The following is a 15,785-nucleotide window of genomic DNA, read 5'->3' on the forward strand; positions in this document are numbered from 1 at the left end:
GCTCCATCAGGATCCGTCATCTTTGAAGGGAGACATTTTTAAGTTATGGCCTCCCGTCACCAAGGTTCCGAATAAGAAACCACGTGTCCTAAACAGCTCAATGGGCTTCCCAGGTGGCACTAGTGGTAAAGAACATGCCTGCCAATGCAGGTGATGAAAGAGACATGGATTCGATCCCTGGGTGGGGAAGATGCCCTGAAGGAGGGCATGGCAACCCACTCCAATATTCTTGCCTGGAAAATTCCATGGACAGAGCAGCCTGGAGAGCTACAGTCCATGAGGTCGCAAAGAGTCCGACATGACTGAAGCGCTTTGGACACATGTAAACAGCTCTAACTTCTGCCAAACCTTTGCTGAAGACGTGGCCCACCCTGGGGACAGGCTGCTGTGAGCTAGCTGAGACCATGCCCTTCCTAGCCAAGAGGCCAGGGCTCAAATCCCGACTCTGCCACCAACCCACTGCCTGATCTTGGCAAATGAGTTGCTCCAAGGCTTGGTTCGAGCTGATGCATAATCGGGAATAAAATACGTATTTCATAATGCCATGGCCTTCAGTTAGAGAAGGAGTTCTAAGCTAAGCTCCTTTTGGAATTTATTGAGGGGGAAAGGTCAACCTTCTCCCTTCATCAGACAGAGATTTCACTAGGTCAGCTTTCCCAAAGTGCGCTCTGTGGGACTCAGGGCATGAGGAGATGCCATGCAAACAGAAGTGCTGGTGCTGGGAGTACATTTGGGCAGCACTGGGTGGAGCTCAGGTGAACAGCTGTGTCTGGGGCCAGGCTTTTCAGAACCTTCACTGAGCTAAGATGTCTTCGGATGCTCCACGCTTGAGCAGTGTTTTTCCTCGCCCCACCCCTCGGATTCATCTGACCAAGAAACTTTCTTCCCACAAGGCACACCACAGGACACATTTTGGGAAGTTTGCGTTGCAGGCCCTTTTCTCTGTTAGCTCCCAGGAAGCTTCGGTCTCCATCTGAGGCTAGCGCTGAGGCACCACATCAGGCGAAATCGTGGTATTTTTATACCCCTCCCTGCTCTGTGGTGCTGGTTTGCTATTTTTGTTTTGCTGTACATATACTTTTTAGTGCAGAATGCCTCAGAGGCTGGGTGGAAGTGAGGAGGGTGAGGGAGGCATCATCTGGAGATAAAAGAGCCCGTGCGAGGGCCACAGGCTGTTCTAAGCCCTTAGGAGCTATGGGCAGGGGGTGGGATGCTGTTTCAGCACTGCCACCTTTCAGATCACCCCTCGGAAGACCAGGACAAACGCAGCCCCTGGGGCATTGCTTCTACTTCTGATGATTTTGCTCTAGGCAATGAAGAAAGGAAGGCAAGGGTCAGCAAGTTTATGTTCTGTAGGAACTGCTTAGGAAAGCCGAAGCAATCTTGGACCAGTCACTGCTGACCTCAAGAATGACACTGTTTCTTAACTTAGCTGTTCTAAGAAAGACAGAAGCAGACAGGCTGTGGGCGGGAAGCCCTGGCTTTTGATGAGGTGTCTTAGGTACAGGTGAGACAACAGGAACTCGAGTTCTGCGGTGGCCAACCCAAGGGCTGAGGCCAAGCAGTGTTGTCCAGGGGCCTTCCCCCAGCTACAGGGAGTAGCCAGGAGCGCTTCAAAGGCTGGCTGTGTCCTGCTTCCTGTAGGTGCCACCACTTCTTTCTCTGATTCCTGAATCCCCAGTAAATAGGTCTGTCTCTGTACCTTTCAAGTGACCTATATGGGTAGGTGGGAGGACTGGGATAAGGTGCCCCTGCCCTTACCCCTCTTATTTCTCCAGTGTATTTCGATCTGCAGGGAGCAAACCATTAGTAGGGAGAGAAATCAATTTAGTGGGCTGTGACCAGCATTTTATAACATGAACTAGAATAGAAAGCATTAGAGTGCACTGGCTGTAGTACAGGTTTCATGAAAGATAGACAGACAGGTACATAGATAGGCATGAGCTGTGGTGTCAAAAGCCACTGTGGCTCACACACAGTGACATCTGGAAGCCAGTGGCTAGCTGATTCCAGGCACTGGCACCAGCTGGGCAGGGCCTGTCTGCTCCGGGGTCTGTCCTGGGTTCTGGGGCCCACTTCCAGGCTGAGCTGTCCCTCCACACCAGAGAAAAATGAACCTCGAAGAGAAGTACCCTCTATGTATCTCCCCCTGAGCTGCGTTTGCTGTGTGTGTCCGCAAACCCTGGCAGGACGGTGGCTGCTCCCCAGTAGCGCCAAGGGTACATGATAACAGAGGCAGCTGAGCCTGAGCCTGGTCTCCATGGACAGTATTTATTAGGCGCCATTCTCGGTGTGAAGACAGATACACAGGAGGGGCTGAGGGCAGGCCGTGGCAGCTGCGGCCTTTGGGGTCCAGGGGCTGCCCGGGGTGAGGGTGTGGGTGCAGGGGCGTGTCACCCACACGTATTGCATATTCTGTGGCAGTGTGCCCAGGCATAAGGCATTGGGGAAGCAGAGAGGCTGCCTGCAGTGGGAGGGGTGAGGGAAGCAATGTTGGCCTTCCAGTTCACTAGGAAAGACCCGGCTGGAGACGGAGCAGCCCACTCTGTGAGCGCCATTCGGCCTCCTTCCCCACCATCTCCCTGCAACTTTGGTTGTGGCTCCCTCGGGACTGACAGGACAGGACCCCTCGAGGGCAGGGTCACACACAGGACAGAAGCAGCCAGCACCGTTGCGCCCCCCAACGAAGACACAGAGGGCAAACCCAGGTCCTGGGCCCCGCTCTCTATGGCACCTGGGCAGCCAGGTCCTCCCCACTGGGACAGGACTCACACACAGACTTCCTCCCTCCTGGAGGCGCCCAGAGGCTGAGCATGTGGTCGGGGTAGGGCTGGGGCTGATCACCTTGGGGGCCCCCACTCCAGATTCCCTGAATGCCAGGGTTGGCCCTGCTCAGCAGTGTTAAGGAGCTGACACAGGAGCAGTAAGAGGGGGTAGTCTGGAGGGCGAGAGGCCCCTCACCCACCCCTCGATGGTATCCTGAGTCGCGGTCCCAGTTCCCGCTCTGGGTGCCAACGGTGAAGAGCCTAGGATGTCACCTCCATCTGCTGCCCTCCACCTGGGCTTCCAGGTCGCAGGTGGGGCAGGCAGTGGGTGCAACGGGGGGGGGGGGGCGTTCCTTGCTGCAGCTATGGTTTCTCTCTAGCTCCTTGGGACACAGGTACCATCGCTGTCTGTGGGGCCAGAGATCATGTCCCAGGAGGACACGCCTGTGGCTCTCTAGGCCACTCTGCCGGATTCCCAGACTCCTAGAGCCCAGCTCCTGGCCTTTCGTTTGTGAGTCTCAGCTTTGCTTACCTGGCCCTAAGGATTGCCCTGTTTGTGAGGGGGAAGTTCAGAGACTGCGCAGGGGGTGGGGGTGGGGGTGAGCGTCCTGCCCTGTGTCAGCAGCCCACTCAGAGCCCTGCCTTGTGGCCAAGTGGAGGATCGGCTGAGCCCAGCACAGGCTCAATCCTGAGCTCTGGTCCTGGTCTAAGGCCCAGCTGCCCACCCAATGCCAGGGTGTGCAGGCCAGGAACTTTGCTTGCAAAGAGCAGGCAGAGTAGTCAGAAGGCAAGAGCACTCGGGACAAACAGCCTGTGTTCTTGCTCCCCTTTGCCTTTTGTTACCCGTGTCATCTTGGGCAAGTCGCGTCACACGTCTGGGTTTCAGTGCCATCTGTAAAATCGGGGTGAGAACTCCTGCCCTGGTGACCTAACTGGGGGGCGGGGTGGGGGGGGGAGGTTGAGAATCAAACCAATCGGTAGAGAGGACAGGGTTTTCCAACTCACTCCTTAGATCTAAGAGTCAGTGATTAGTAGCAGCAGCCAGTGACCGACCACAAGGAGGAAGTTTTCTGTTTGATTCCAAGGGTGGTGTCTGATCTGGAAGGCTGGGTCTGCCTGCAAGGATGTGCCTGCAGGCCAGTTAGCTCTCATCTACCAGGGGGACCATCCAGCAGACTGTTGGGCCCCTACCTGCCCCTTCCCTTCTCCACCCCTCCTGCAGCCTGCCTGCCCCTGCTTCCATCTGCCTGCCCTCTGGGGACTAGCTTTAGGGACTGCTGGGTTTCCATTTCCTCCAAAACTGCAAAGCCATGCAAAACACCAAAGGGAGTGGGAGACTGGGAGACACAGCTGGGGATGAGCAAGGGGCGTGGGACTGAGTGGGGGTGACCTCGACAAAGACACCCTGACTTCTGGAGCCAAGGGAAGGTAGGAGACCTGGAAGGACAGAGGTATAAATAGAGATGCACACTTACACGGAACACTAATTTCCCTCCGGAAGGAGGAGGGGGAGGGGCTGGGGGGGTTCTGGATACCAGCAGGGGCCTCTGCGAACTGGCGAGCTCCTAATTTTTCCAAAGGGATGGGAGGCTCCCAGCTTCTGCCTTCCCTCCTCGACTCCCCTCCCCCCAAGTTTCACATTTCTCGGAATTTGCAGGGCGCAGATGGGGACTCCGGGGTTCCTCAGAGCCCCAGGTCCTGCCGGCTGGTGCAAGCAGGCACAGTCGGAGATGGGGGCCAGGGGGAGGGTGGTGAGGGGTGTAGGGGCGCCCCCACGGGGCCGAAGGCGGCTGGGGCGGTCCCTTCGCAGACCCCTGCTGCTCCTGGGGCAGAAGCCCCCTTCCCCCCCACCCCGCCCCACCCCGCCCGTGCTCCTAGGTGCTCCAGGCCCCGGAGGGGGGCGTTCACACGGAGCTCCTGCGCTTCATGAGGCTGCGGAAAGTGGACAGGCTGTGTAGGCCCGTGGACACGGAGCTAATGGCGGAGCGCTGCGCCCCGCTGCAGAGACAGCGGTGCGAGGGCGTGTCGCTGTAGCGGCCGCCCCCTCCCGGCGATGAGTGGCTCTGCTCGACGCACGTGTCGGACGTGGAGAGGTCCCGCGGGATGATCATGGGGATGGAGTACTGCAGCTTCTCGCGGCTCTTGTACCAGAGGCACGAGCACATGGACTGGAAGTGCAGCACTTCGGCGTAGACATTCCGGAAGCCGCCGCCGCCGCCGCCGCCGCCGCCCGCCGCAGTGGATGAGGCTGTGTCGGTGGTGTGCGCGCTGCCGCCCCCGCCGCCCGCGCCGCCCGCTCCGCCCCCGCCGCCCGCCTGCCCGTTGCGCGTGAGCAGCGCGCGGTGCTCGGCGTCGCGCTTCTCGTCCTCGGCGTTCATGGTCATGAAGCGCAGCACCACGAGGTTGAGGAAGGCGCCGATGACCGTGAGGCCCGTGAGGATGTAGACGAAGCTGAAGGCCACGTACTGAGGCTGCGTCTGCAGCGCCTGGTCCTTCTGCAACGCCACGTAGTCGCCGAAGCCAATGGTGGTGAGCGTGATGAAGCAGTAGTAGTAGGCCTGGAAGAAGGTCCAATGCTCGTAGTAGGAGAAGGCAGCGGCGCCGATGCACAGCGTGCTGATGCACGAGAAGAAGCCGATGAGCACCATGTTGGCCATGGACACGTCGGCGCGCCGCATGCCCAGCCCCCTCTTGGCTCGGTGCAGCAGGTACTTCACGAAGGTGTTGATGCGCTCGCCCAGGCTCTGGAACATGACCAGCGTGAGCGGGATGCCCAGCAGCGCGTAGAACATGCAGAACACCTTGCCGCCATCGGTGCTGGGTGCCGCGTGGCCGTAGCCTAGAGGAGAACGGGGCAAGAGGAGAGAAAGCACATGCTGATGGGACTGCCCTTCCAGAAACCTGCCTCCCTTTCCCCTGCTCTCTCCTCATCTTCTGCCACGGTGGTGCGGAGTCTGACCTCTTTTTCCCGACAGGGAAGTCTGGCCTACTGCAGCCCATGAGGTCGCAAAGAGTCGGACACGACTGAGTGACTGAACTGAAGAAAAGATAACACACAGTTATGGGCGCATCCTTGTCCCCAGGCACTGTGCTGGTTCCTCACTGATGATTTTTCCTTTATTCTTCTGACCACTCCCTGGGGGGTAGAGAGAAAGAGGAAGCAGGGAGGGTTAAGTGCCTTTCCAAGGTCACACTATTTGGAAGCAGAAAAATCTGCCTTCAAATTAGAGTCTGTTTGATCAAAGCCTCGACCTTTTTCTATACCCAGAAGAGGAGCTGACTGATGCTGCTGTTGGGAACTTAGTCATGGATCGCATGAAGAGCACTGGCGAGTCAGTTGGGAGACCTGGCTTCCAGTTCACTGCCTGTGGGCATTGGACCTATTCGTAGTCCTCTCCAGGCCTCGGTTTCCTTGACTATAAGGGAGGAGGTTGGACTTACTGAGTTCTGACATCCTGGGATTCGATGTGAAGGGAGAGAAACTGGCTTCCTTGATGAGTTCCTTGCTGCCAGCTAAAGCTTGGGGGGTAGTTCCCCACTGGAGCTCCCAGAGGCAGCCGGCCCACTTGTGTCAAAGAGGGGGAAAGGAGACAGTCCCCTCCCCCCATGAATTAGTGCTCCACAGTCCTCATCAGACTCTGTCTGGGGCCCTGTAGTCATCCTCTGTGCCTGCCCCCGAAGTAGGGTCTGTCCTTATGGGGAGGTGGTGTTGCCTTTGTCAAAGCAAGAAGCTTCCAGGTGTTACTATCACCAGGCAGGCAATCTCAACCCATACCATGCCCACCCGGCCCTTCAGTCCTTAGCCAGGAGCCAGGCAGAGGCAAAGCCTCCTTCTGAGCCAGTTATCACATGGCCTCAGTCAAGAGTTCTGCCTGGAGGACTTCTCTGATGGTCCAGGGGACGAGAATCTGCCTGTCAATGCAGGAGGCACAGTTTCGATCCTTGGTCCGGGAGGGTTCTACATGTGTTGGAGCAACTAAGCCTGTGTGTCACAACTACCGAGCTGGTGTTCTAGAGCCTGCAGGCTGCAACTACTGAGCCTGTGTGTTGCAACTGCTGAAGCCCGTGCACCTAGAGCCTGTGCTCTGCAACAAGAAGAAGCCACTGCAGTGAGAAACTCGATCAACACAGCAAAGCCTAGCCCCTGCTCACCACGACTAGAGAAGTCCCACGCACAGCAGCAAAGAACTAGTGCAGCCAAAAAAAAAAAAAAAAAAGTTCTACCTGGAGACATGGAGGGGAAAGGACCTTGGATGGAAACTCAGAAGCCATTGGCACAAGTTCTGGCGCTGTCATTAGTGGCTGTGTGACCTTGGGCAAATTACTCCCCCTCTCTGAGCTTGTTTCCTCATTTGTAAAATGATGTCTACTGGTCCTGGCCCTGCTTCCTTCACTGGGTTATTAAGATACTTATTACTTTTATCAATAGATTGTTATAATAAAGTAATGCTTTCTATTTTCCCCTCCCTTCTCAGGCTTACCAAACTTAACCAAATGCTTCTTCCCTGCAGCCATCCTGGATTGCTCACAGCTGGAAGTGATCTCTGCCTTGAGTGGCACGGAGAATGTTCAGCTTTGAAGTCCAGGCCCCGCTCTGTCATTCAGGCTCCCAACTACATATGAACAGCTAATACTGGCTTGGGATCTGTGGGAGTGGACATTGCTGGACCTTGTCATGTTTCTCCCTACCTGCCCCCCGTCCCACACACATTGCCAGCCAGGCCTGTGGGGTATGCCCCAAATTCATTTGATGAGTTGATGGCAAAGCAGGATATCATCTGCCCTGGTGTCTCTTCTGCATTCAAATCCTTACTCTGCTATGGACTATGTATGTGTTTTGTTTGTTTGTTTGTTTTAAAAAAACTGTCTGAGGAGGACCTCCCTGGTGGTCCAGTGGTTAGGACTCCTTCCACTGCAAGGGGCATGGGTTCAATCCCTGATTGGAGAACTAGGATCCTGCATGCCACTCAAGGTGGCCCAAAAATAAAAATAAAAAAAACCCTCCTTAGCCTTAGTTTCTAACATCTGTTAAATGGGGCTAATAACTAGCACCTGCATCACAGGGCTTTAGGGGAAAAATAAGTGAGAGAATGTGTATAAGGCACTTAGCATAGAGTCTGGTACATATCAAGTGCTCGAATGATGAAGCGCCAGGTTTCCTCCACATTTCCAAGAGATCACCTGGGCTGGTGGACAGCTCAGATCCAGTAAAGTTGGCATCGCTGTGAATCTTAAAGCTTAGGAAGGTCTGGGGTGTGTGAGGTTGCAGGCTGCTCTTAGATTGGGTTCCCCTGCTCCCCAACTATAGCATCTAGCTGGTGACAGTGTCATCCCTTGCCAGGAGCCTAGATAGCTGAGCTCTGGAGTCGCTGGGCCTGGCCCGTCTGGGCCCCAGCAGGGTGAGAACAGATTGTGCCCGCCAGCTTGGCCACGACAGCCAGACCACAACTCACCTAGACAGCTGGGCGGGCCCTGAGCCAGAGTAGCTCCTCATCTTGTCCTTCCCTGTCCCCCAGCGGAGGGTGTGGGGAAGAGCCTGGCACTGTGGCTGGGGCTGAACACAGATTGGGAGGCATGGACCAGCCTCGGCTTGACCACATGCTGGCTGTGTGACCCTGGGCAAATCTGTTCCCCTCTCTGGACCCCTCTGGTCTGCTCTGCACTTGTGGGGGTTTGAGCTTCAGTTGTTAATTCCTGCCCTGGCCGTCGCTGCTACAGCTGCCGTCAGGAGTAAAGGAGAGAGAATTCCCTAGTGCTCCAGGGATTAAGACTCCATGTTTCCATGGCCAGGGGCCTGGGTTTGATCCCTGGCCAAGGAACTAAGACCCCAAAAGCTGTGTGGAGCTGCCAGAAAATAAAGTATAGGAGAGACTGGACATGAAAGTACTTTGGAATTTGTGGAGTTCTGGAAGGAAGGAGCAGTGAGAGGATCTCACGGGGGAAAGCCGGCTTGAGTGTGTAGTCCTGAGAATCAGGAAGTTCCCGCGGGGTCAGGCACCTGTATCCCACCGTTGGAAACATACGCCACCGTCACCACCACTGCCCCATCGACTTGTGTTTGTTCATAAGCCGGGACTGCTCCTGACCCTCCATCCTTTAGGAAAACCCAGTGCCTGCCTGCCTGGCAGCCTCAATGCCCACTGGGGCTGCCCACAGAGCCCCCCACCCCCGCCGCAGAGCCTCGTGCCCTGCTACAGCCACTGTCCTGTCCAGGGCGGCCCCTGCCTAGACATGCCTCACACTCAGTCAGATGTCCTCCAGGGCCCACTCTCCCTTCCTACCACACGCTGAGGCTTCAGATCTTATCCTTCAGATGCATTTTAAACTTTAATGCTCAAAAACTTCCTGCAAGGTCGTTATTATGACTATCTCCATTTTTTATGGTTGGAATAATGAAGGCTGGAGAAGCCTCGTGAGTTGGCCAAGGCCTCTAGACACTCTGACTCATTGCTCATTCCGATGCCTCAGAGCCAATTTATCACCCAGAAAGGCAACCAGGATGGGAAACTGAGGCCACAGAGAAGAGCATCCCACTAGGAGCCCCGTCCCTGGATACTGCCCTGAGCTAGACGTGGCAGAAATGGCAATAGGGGTGCGATGCTGAGGCATTCGGACGCTTCTCCGAGCATCAGGGTCAGTGTGCTCCCGCCCCTTCGCCTGTTCTATTGTCACTGGGTGAAAGAGCGAGGGAGCCGGGAGGACCTACTGACGTGGGCACCCAGCTTGTAGGGGTGCCAGCTGGGGTGGAGCCTCTCCCTGGGGGCCCTGGAACTTCTGGGAAGTAACTGGGAGTTTGGCAAGGCCTGTCTGCCTGCCAGCAGGCTAGCCGCCTGCCGCAGTGCTCGCCCCCATCAGGCTTGGGTTTACGAGGGAGAGAGGGATGAAGGGAGTCCCCATTTTCTCCTTCCTGTCCAGCCCCGTGCATCTCAGGGTAAGGGGCTCCCTCTGTTCTTGTGTGACGCTGACACACACAGAGGCTGTGCTCTGGGGCTGATTCTCTGAGGGTCCTCCCTCACAGTACCTGATGACCCACCAGCCAAAACTCTCATCCTGACCAGGAAGCTCAAGCGCCTGCCTCTCAGAGCCTGACTGGGGCTGCGCCAGTCCCCTCTTCTCCTAGCCACCTTTTCTGAATCCACCATAGACTTAACGATCCTCAGAGCCAGAAAGGTCCTTACTGATCATATGGCCTAGTCTTTATATTGTACAGATGAGGTAATGGAGGCCCAGAGAGGGAGAGTCACCTGTTCAAGGTCACACAGCTAGCGAATGGCTGAGCCAGGACTATAACCTGGGTTATTCCATCCCAAACTCAATGCTCTGTCCTCTGCCCTCTGTCTCAGTATAACCTGTTCATTCAACCAGAACCCAGCAGCCCCTGCTTGGGAGCAACCCAGCTAAGAGATGCCTAGAAACCTGGCTGGAACATAGAATTTACCTGAGGAAGTCAGGTGGCTGGATGTAAATAGTCATTATGAATATTTTGAGACAATAGGAGAAATTAGGTGGGATGGGAACCTCAGGGCCTCAGTTCTTCTCTTTTCTTCCCAACATCACCAAGGGGCTCAGAAATTGGCTGAAGCTCTGTCTTCCAGGGAGACGCAGAGGGTTGGGGTCCAGCCGTCCCTCTTACTGAACTTTTTCTCCCTGTGGCCTGTTTCCTTCTAGTCAAAGCACAAATAACCAGCCTGAGCCCTTGGTAATGGCCTTGGCTGGGTTGGACTCAGCTGTGTGGTCCTGTTGACCTCACATGCCCACAAGCTTGAGTGCCTGACCTCTCACTCTTGGCCTAGCTGGCAACACGGTTAGAACGCTGGCCACAGCCTTGGGTGGAAGAACATCATGGAACTAGGAGACTGGAGATCTGGGGCTCTGACCCGGGCCTGAACATAACCAGCTTGTGCCTTGGGCAAGTCCTTTTTCTTCTCAGGGGTTCAGTTTTCCTCATTTGTGACATGGAAAAATAGGATAAGATAAAAGGTCCTCACCTTTCCACCCTGGCTATGGATGCCTTTCTTTTTTGGTTTACCCACTCATTCATATAGTCTAAATTTTGAAGGATTTTACATATGAAATATAATATGTTGATCAATACAGTGTAGCTACTATCTAGAATAGGCACTGAATAGATAATTGTGAAAAAATGAATTATTTTCCCATCAAAATTAATTAGAAACACATTTGCCAATCAGAATTTCTGATTAACATGGGATAACTGATTTTAAGAGACTGAATTAAGTTATTGATATGCTTTTTAAATAATGAAAATGGATATGTCTGTTTTCCACAGGAATCTCTGCAGTTTAGTGGTATAGGTAAGAGTAGCCTCTGAAGTCAAAGAGATTTCAACTGTGACAAGGTTATTTAATCTCCTAGGTGCCTTAGTTTCCTCATCTATAAAATGGGAATAATGATGCACTGAACTCATAGAGTGGCTATGGGGATTTGATAGGTTAGTTGACTTAAAATGCTCAGGATTTTGTGTGTGTAGTCGCTCAGTCATGTTGAACTGTTTGCGACCCAATGGACTATAGCCTGCCAGGCTTCTCTGCTCATGGGAATTCTCCAGGCAAGAGTACTGGAGTGAGTTGCCATGCTCTCCTACAGGGGGTCTTCCCAACCCAGGGATCAAATCCAGGTCTCCTGCATTGCAGGCCAATTCTTTATTGTCTGAGCCATCAAAGAAGCCCAAGGATGTTGGAATCAATAAATATTAATCATTATTATGAATATTTGGGGAAACATCAAGATTAGATGGTTGTTAAAGTTCCTTTCAGCATCCACATTCTGAGATCAGTGTTGCCCAAAGGTAGATTTCCTAGAATACTAATTTCATGGACTGTTAATAACTGTTGGGTGAGAAAAGTCTTGCTTAGTTAAATTAAATTGCAGGGAATGCTGAATTCAACTGGATTCTTTGTCATTTAAGCGGAGGCTATATCAGAGCCCTACACGTGTTTGTGAGCAAGGTCAGACAAAGTTGGGAGAATGTGCTTACGTTTTCCTGCTTATGTAACCTTGGAGTGCTTCTCTTACAGTGCTTATTGCTGGACAAATGTTCCTTGGAGCAACAGTTTGGGAAACATTCTTCTGTAGCATCAAGAACTCTATGGTTCCCTATTCCAGGTCCCTGACTTTGAAACTCTCTGGCATCCCACCTCTGGTTGGCCCAGCCCCTCTGTAGATTAGAAACACACAGCCTTTGGTAATGCCTAGCTGCAACCTGTTTCTGGGTTCCCCGCAGACTTAGTTATCTAATGTAAATACGGCCCTGGCCAGGCTGATGTTTGCCCTAAGAGAAGGTGGATGAGATGACCTGTGGCCAGAGATGCCCACAGGCTGTGCGCTCTGAGCCAAGCTGGGCTGATGCAAAGCTGCACATGGGGAGGAGGTGTGACCTCAGGGTGCTGTCTGGGCCTGGTAGGACAGCCAGAGAGGACTGGGGGCTTGAGAGAGACAGGGCAGTTCCCGGGGACTGGCTGTGAGACCCTAGGTGCCCCCAGAGCGGGTGGGGCTCTCCTGCCGGGCCTGCGGAGGGCACCTCAGAAAGGCCCATGGAGGACTCGCAGGCACAGACAGGGAGCCACCCTCTTGGTACAGAGGTGGCAGCAATGTGAAACCAGGAAGTAGGAATGGAGGCGCTGCTGGTGCCTTTGGTGTGTTAAAGGAGATGTGGCGGAAGGAAGCTGGCAAGATTGCTCAGGCCTTCGGGAGGGAGGCAGGAGAGAGGCTGCCCAGCTTAGTGGAGGTGGGGCAAGGAGGCAGGCCTCCTCCTTTCATCCTCCAGAATCCGGCTCAGACCTCGTCTTTTCCAAGAACCTTCAGAGCACCTTCCCAGGGCTGGAGGCACCTCTCCCTCTGCCTGTCTCCCAGGCCTGGATTTGTGCAGAGGAGCTCTGCAGGACTCTGAGCTTCTGGAGGGCCTGCAAGGCCCCTTGGTGTCTGGCACAAAGCCTGGTGGGTGCAGCTGCTCAGATAACGCTGTTCAGCCCAGACAGCTGAGAAGTATGAGATGTGGATGAGAGAAACCTCCTTTAGACACCCAGGGTTGGGGGAGGGCGGGGAGGAGAGGCCACTGTGACTCATAGCTCCTGCCCTCCCGGTGGCCCTCAGGACCCTGCGAAATGAAATCAGCTTCAGGGCCCAGAAGGAATCCCCTCTATCCCAGGCCTGGCTAAGCCCTGAGGTAGGCCTGGGAAACCACTCACGCCTCAAGGATCTGGCCTGGGAGGAGGGATCAGTGCGCAGAACTGGGTCTGGAGTTTGTCCCCCTCCAGGCCAAAGCGCCAGGGAAGGACAGTTCTCAGGCACAGCCCCCCTCCCTGGGCCCTGCCCCTCTCCAGGGCCTCTCTTCCCATCTTCCTGGCTCGTCTTCCAGCTTTTGTTTCTACTGCCCACCATGGTCCTCCCCCTTCTCCACCTTCCTCCCCAACTTTCCCCTGTGGGGGCCTTCTGCCCTCTCCTCTTTCTCTCTTTAAGCTCTCTCCCATCCGCAGGTGCCCCATGACTCTGGCTCAGGGTCCTCTGATGTAGGACAGTCCCCCTCTTCCCCCCTCCCCAGGCCCACATGGGATTAGGGGGAGTTGAGGAGGGGGGGGCGGTGCTGGTGTCATGGAAAATCGCCGCGGCAGCCAAGGTCAGTGTTTGCAGACACAGCCTGGCCTGAAGCCAGGCCTGCCTCCCTGGCCAACTCCCTCTGGCCTATCCCAGAGGCCAGCTTTGCACAGGGGCCCTCAGAGGCACCCCAGGGCTGTTCTGGGTCCCAGGGGCCAGGGAGCCATCCATCCTGGAGTATGGGAGACTATGTATTTCAACTTGTTCATTTTACAGATGGGTAAACTGAGGCCCAGAGAAGGGCAAGGACAGAGCCAGGACTGAAATCCAGGGCACTCTGATCTTGCTCAGTCCTCACTGCAGAGGGGAGCCCTCAAAAATCTGTTCTGGTAGGACAACAGAGAGTGAAGTTTGTTGTAAGTGTCTATTAAGTCAAAGGCTAGCTTGAGGTGGGTGATGGGACCAAGAGAAGCAGACCCAGATGATGAAACCATGGTCTTTGATCTCAAAATACCTGTTTGAAAGCAAATCAGATGCAACATCTCAGGAGAAGCACTTTGAAACCTTCAGTGCCCCATCCAAAGAGAAGGTTGTTATTACACAAATTATTAAGATGCAAGGCAAAGGCGGGAAATGGTTCAGGAAGAGTTTAAGATGGTGAGACCTCAGGGAGAGCTAATGGTGGAGAACTCCAGTTCAGGTATCAGGAAGGGCTTCACGGAGGAGATAGTATTTGCCCCGAGCCCTGAAGGATGGGTGGGAAATACAGGGCTCTGATGGAAGGGAGCTGCTAAAACAGACACAATGCTGGGAAGACACGTGGCATGTTAGGGGCAGAGAAAATTAACCTAAGGCTGAGTGGCATTCTCACTAATGGAGGGTGAGGGGGACATGACCAGACTCTCTCAAGAAGGCAGCTACATTATACATCTCAAGAACCTTGGAAATGTATCTGCCTGTGACCCTGCAATGCCACTTCTAGGAATCTCTCCTGGCAAAAGAACCAGAGATCAGAACTAAGATTTATGAACAAGGATGTTTATAGCAGCATTTTCATTGTGAAAAATTGCAAACAGTCTGAACGTTCACCAATAGGGTCTGGGTACTCTTGCCTGGAAAACCCCATGGATAGAGGAGCCTGGTAGGCTGCAGTCCATGGGGTCACTAAGAGTTGGACACGACTGAGCGACTTCACTTTCACTTTTCACTTTCATGCATTGGAGAAGGAAATGGCAACCCACTCCAGTGTTCTTGCCTGGAGAATCCCAGGGACAGGGGAGCCTGGTGGGCTGCCGTCTATGGGGTCGCACAGAGTCGACCACGACTGAAGCGATTTAGCAGCAGCAGCAGCAGACATATTAAGGTATATCTATGTGGTGGAATATTGTGCTGCCATTAAAGTGCTGTTCTTAGGAGTCTCTTAATTACATTAAAAGACTACTATTGAATATGGCATACAGATGGTAGGATACAACTCTTTATGTAATGGGATCCCACAGTAAACATACAAATATGAAAAGTGTAACTACACACACACACATACACACACATATAAATAGAAGCTAAAAAGCTCCTGAGAGTTTATCTTTGTATCATGAGATGAAGCGACAATCCCTCAGTTGTGTCTGACTCTTTGCGATCCCATGGACTGTAACTCTCCAGGCTCCTCTGTTCATGGAATTTTCCAGGCAAGAATACTGGAGTGGGTTGCCAGTACCTTCTCCAGGGGATCTTCCTGACCCAGGGATTGAACCTGGGTCTCCCTCACTACAGTCAGATTCTTTATATCTGAGCCACAGGGGAAGAAGCCCCTTTGCATCATGGGCTCATGATTAATTTTAATTTTCTTTTATATATATTTTCTACAGAAATCTATTACTAAGTAGAAAGCAATGAATATTATAACAACAGCAAAAATTGGGGGTTATTTGGAGCAGAAAGTTCACTTGAATAGTGTAAGCTGGTATGGGAAGCAAAGCTAAAATGTGAAGCGCTTTGAAGGGGAGGGGCCAGGAATTTAATCTTAACTTGAAGGCATTGAGGAGCAATTGACAGCTCCTGAGTATGGGAGGCACGTGCCAAAGAGGTAAGGAGATGGATTTTCCTGGCACCCTTGTGCGTATTGGTGGGGATGGCAGTGAGAAATGGCAGGAAGGATGCAACAGGAGACTTCTGCACAGTTCCATTGTCAAGGGCTCAGGCTTAAACTAGACTCAGGAGGGGAGAGAGGAAGGGAGGAAGAAAGGAACGGAGAGGGGAGAAGGGAAAAAAGTAGATGCAACATGTGTGAGATGCTCTCATATTTATTTGTGGATTTAAACTATAGGGCCCATGTGTTAGTCACTCAGTCATGTCTTTGCGACCCCATGGACTACAGCCTGCCAGGTTCCTCTGTCCATGGGATTCTCCAGGCAAGAATACCAGAATAGGTTGCCATTGTTTTCTCTGGGGATCTTCCCTACCCAG

The 15,785-nt window shown here is 53.6% G+C and overlaps 1 protein-coding gene across 1 annotated transcript in view; it reads right to left on the reverse strand.

Moving 5' to 3' along the window:
• Positions 1-2,250: 2,250 nt before the first annotated feature.
• The window catches only part of KCNK3 (potassium two pore domain channel subfamily K member 3), a 39,152-nt gene continuing 25,617 nt past the window's right edge, over positions 2,251-15,785 (reverse strand). The window contains exon 2 of the mRNA XM_040224451.1: positions 2,251-5,604. Within this exon, the coding sequence (XP_040080385.1) occupies positions 4,670-5,604 (935 nt within the window). The 3' untranslated portion in view covers positions 2,251-4,669. The remainder of the gene's footprint in view (positions 5,605-15,785) is intronic.

Source organism: Oryx dammah, unplaced genomic scaffold (assembly GCF_014754425.2).
Source record: "Oryx dammah isolate SB20612 unplaced genomic scaffold, SCBI_Odam_1.1 HiC_scaffold_25, whole genome shotgun sequence".
NCBI classification, from domain to species: domain Eukaryota; kingdom Metazoa; phylum Chordata; class Mammalia; order Artiodactyla; family Bovidae; genus Oryx; species Oryx dammah.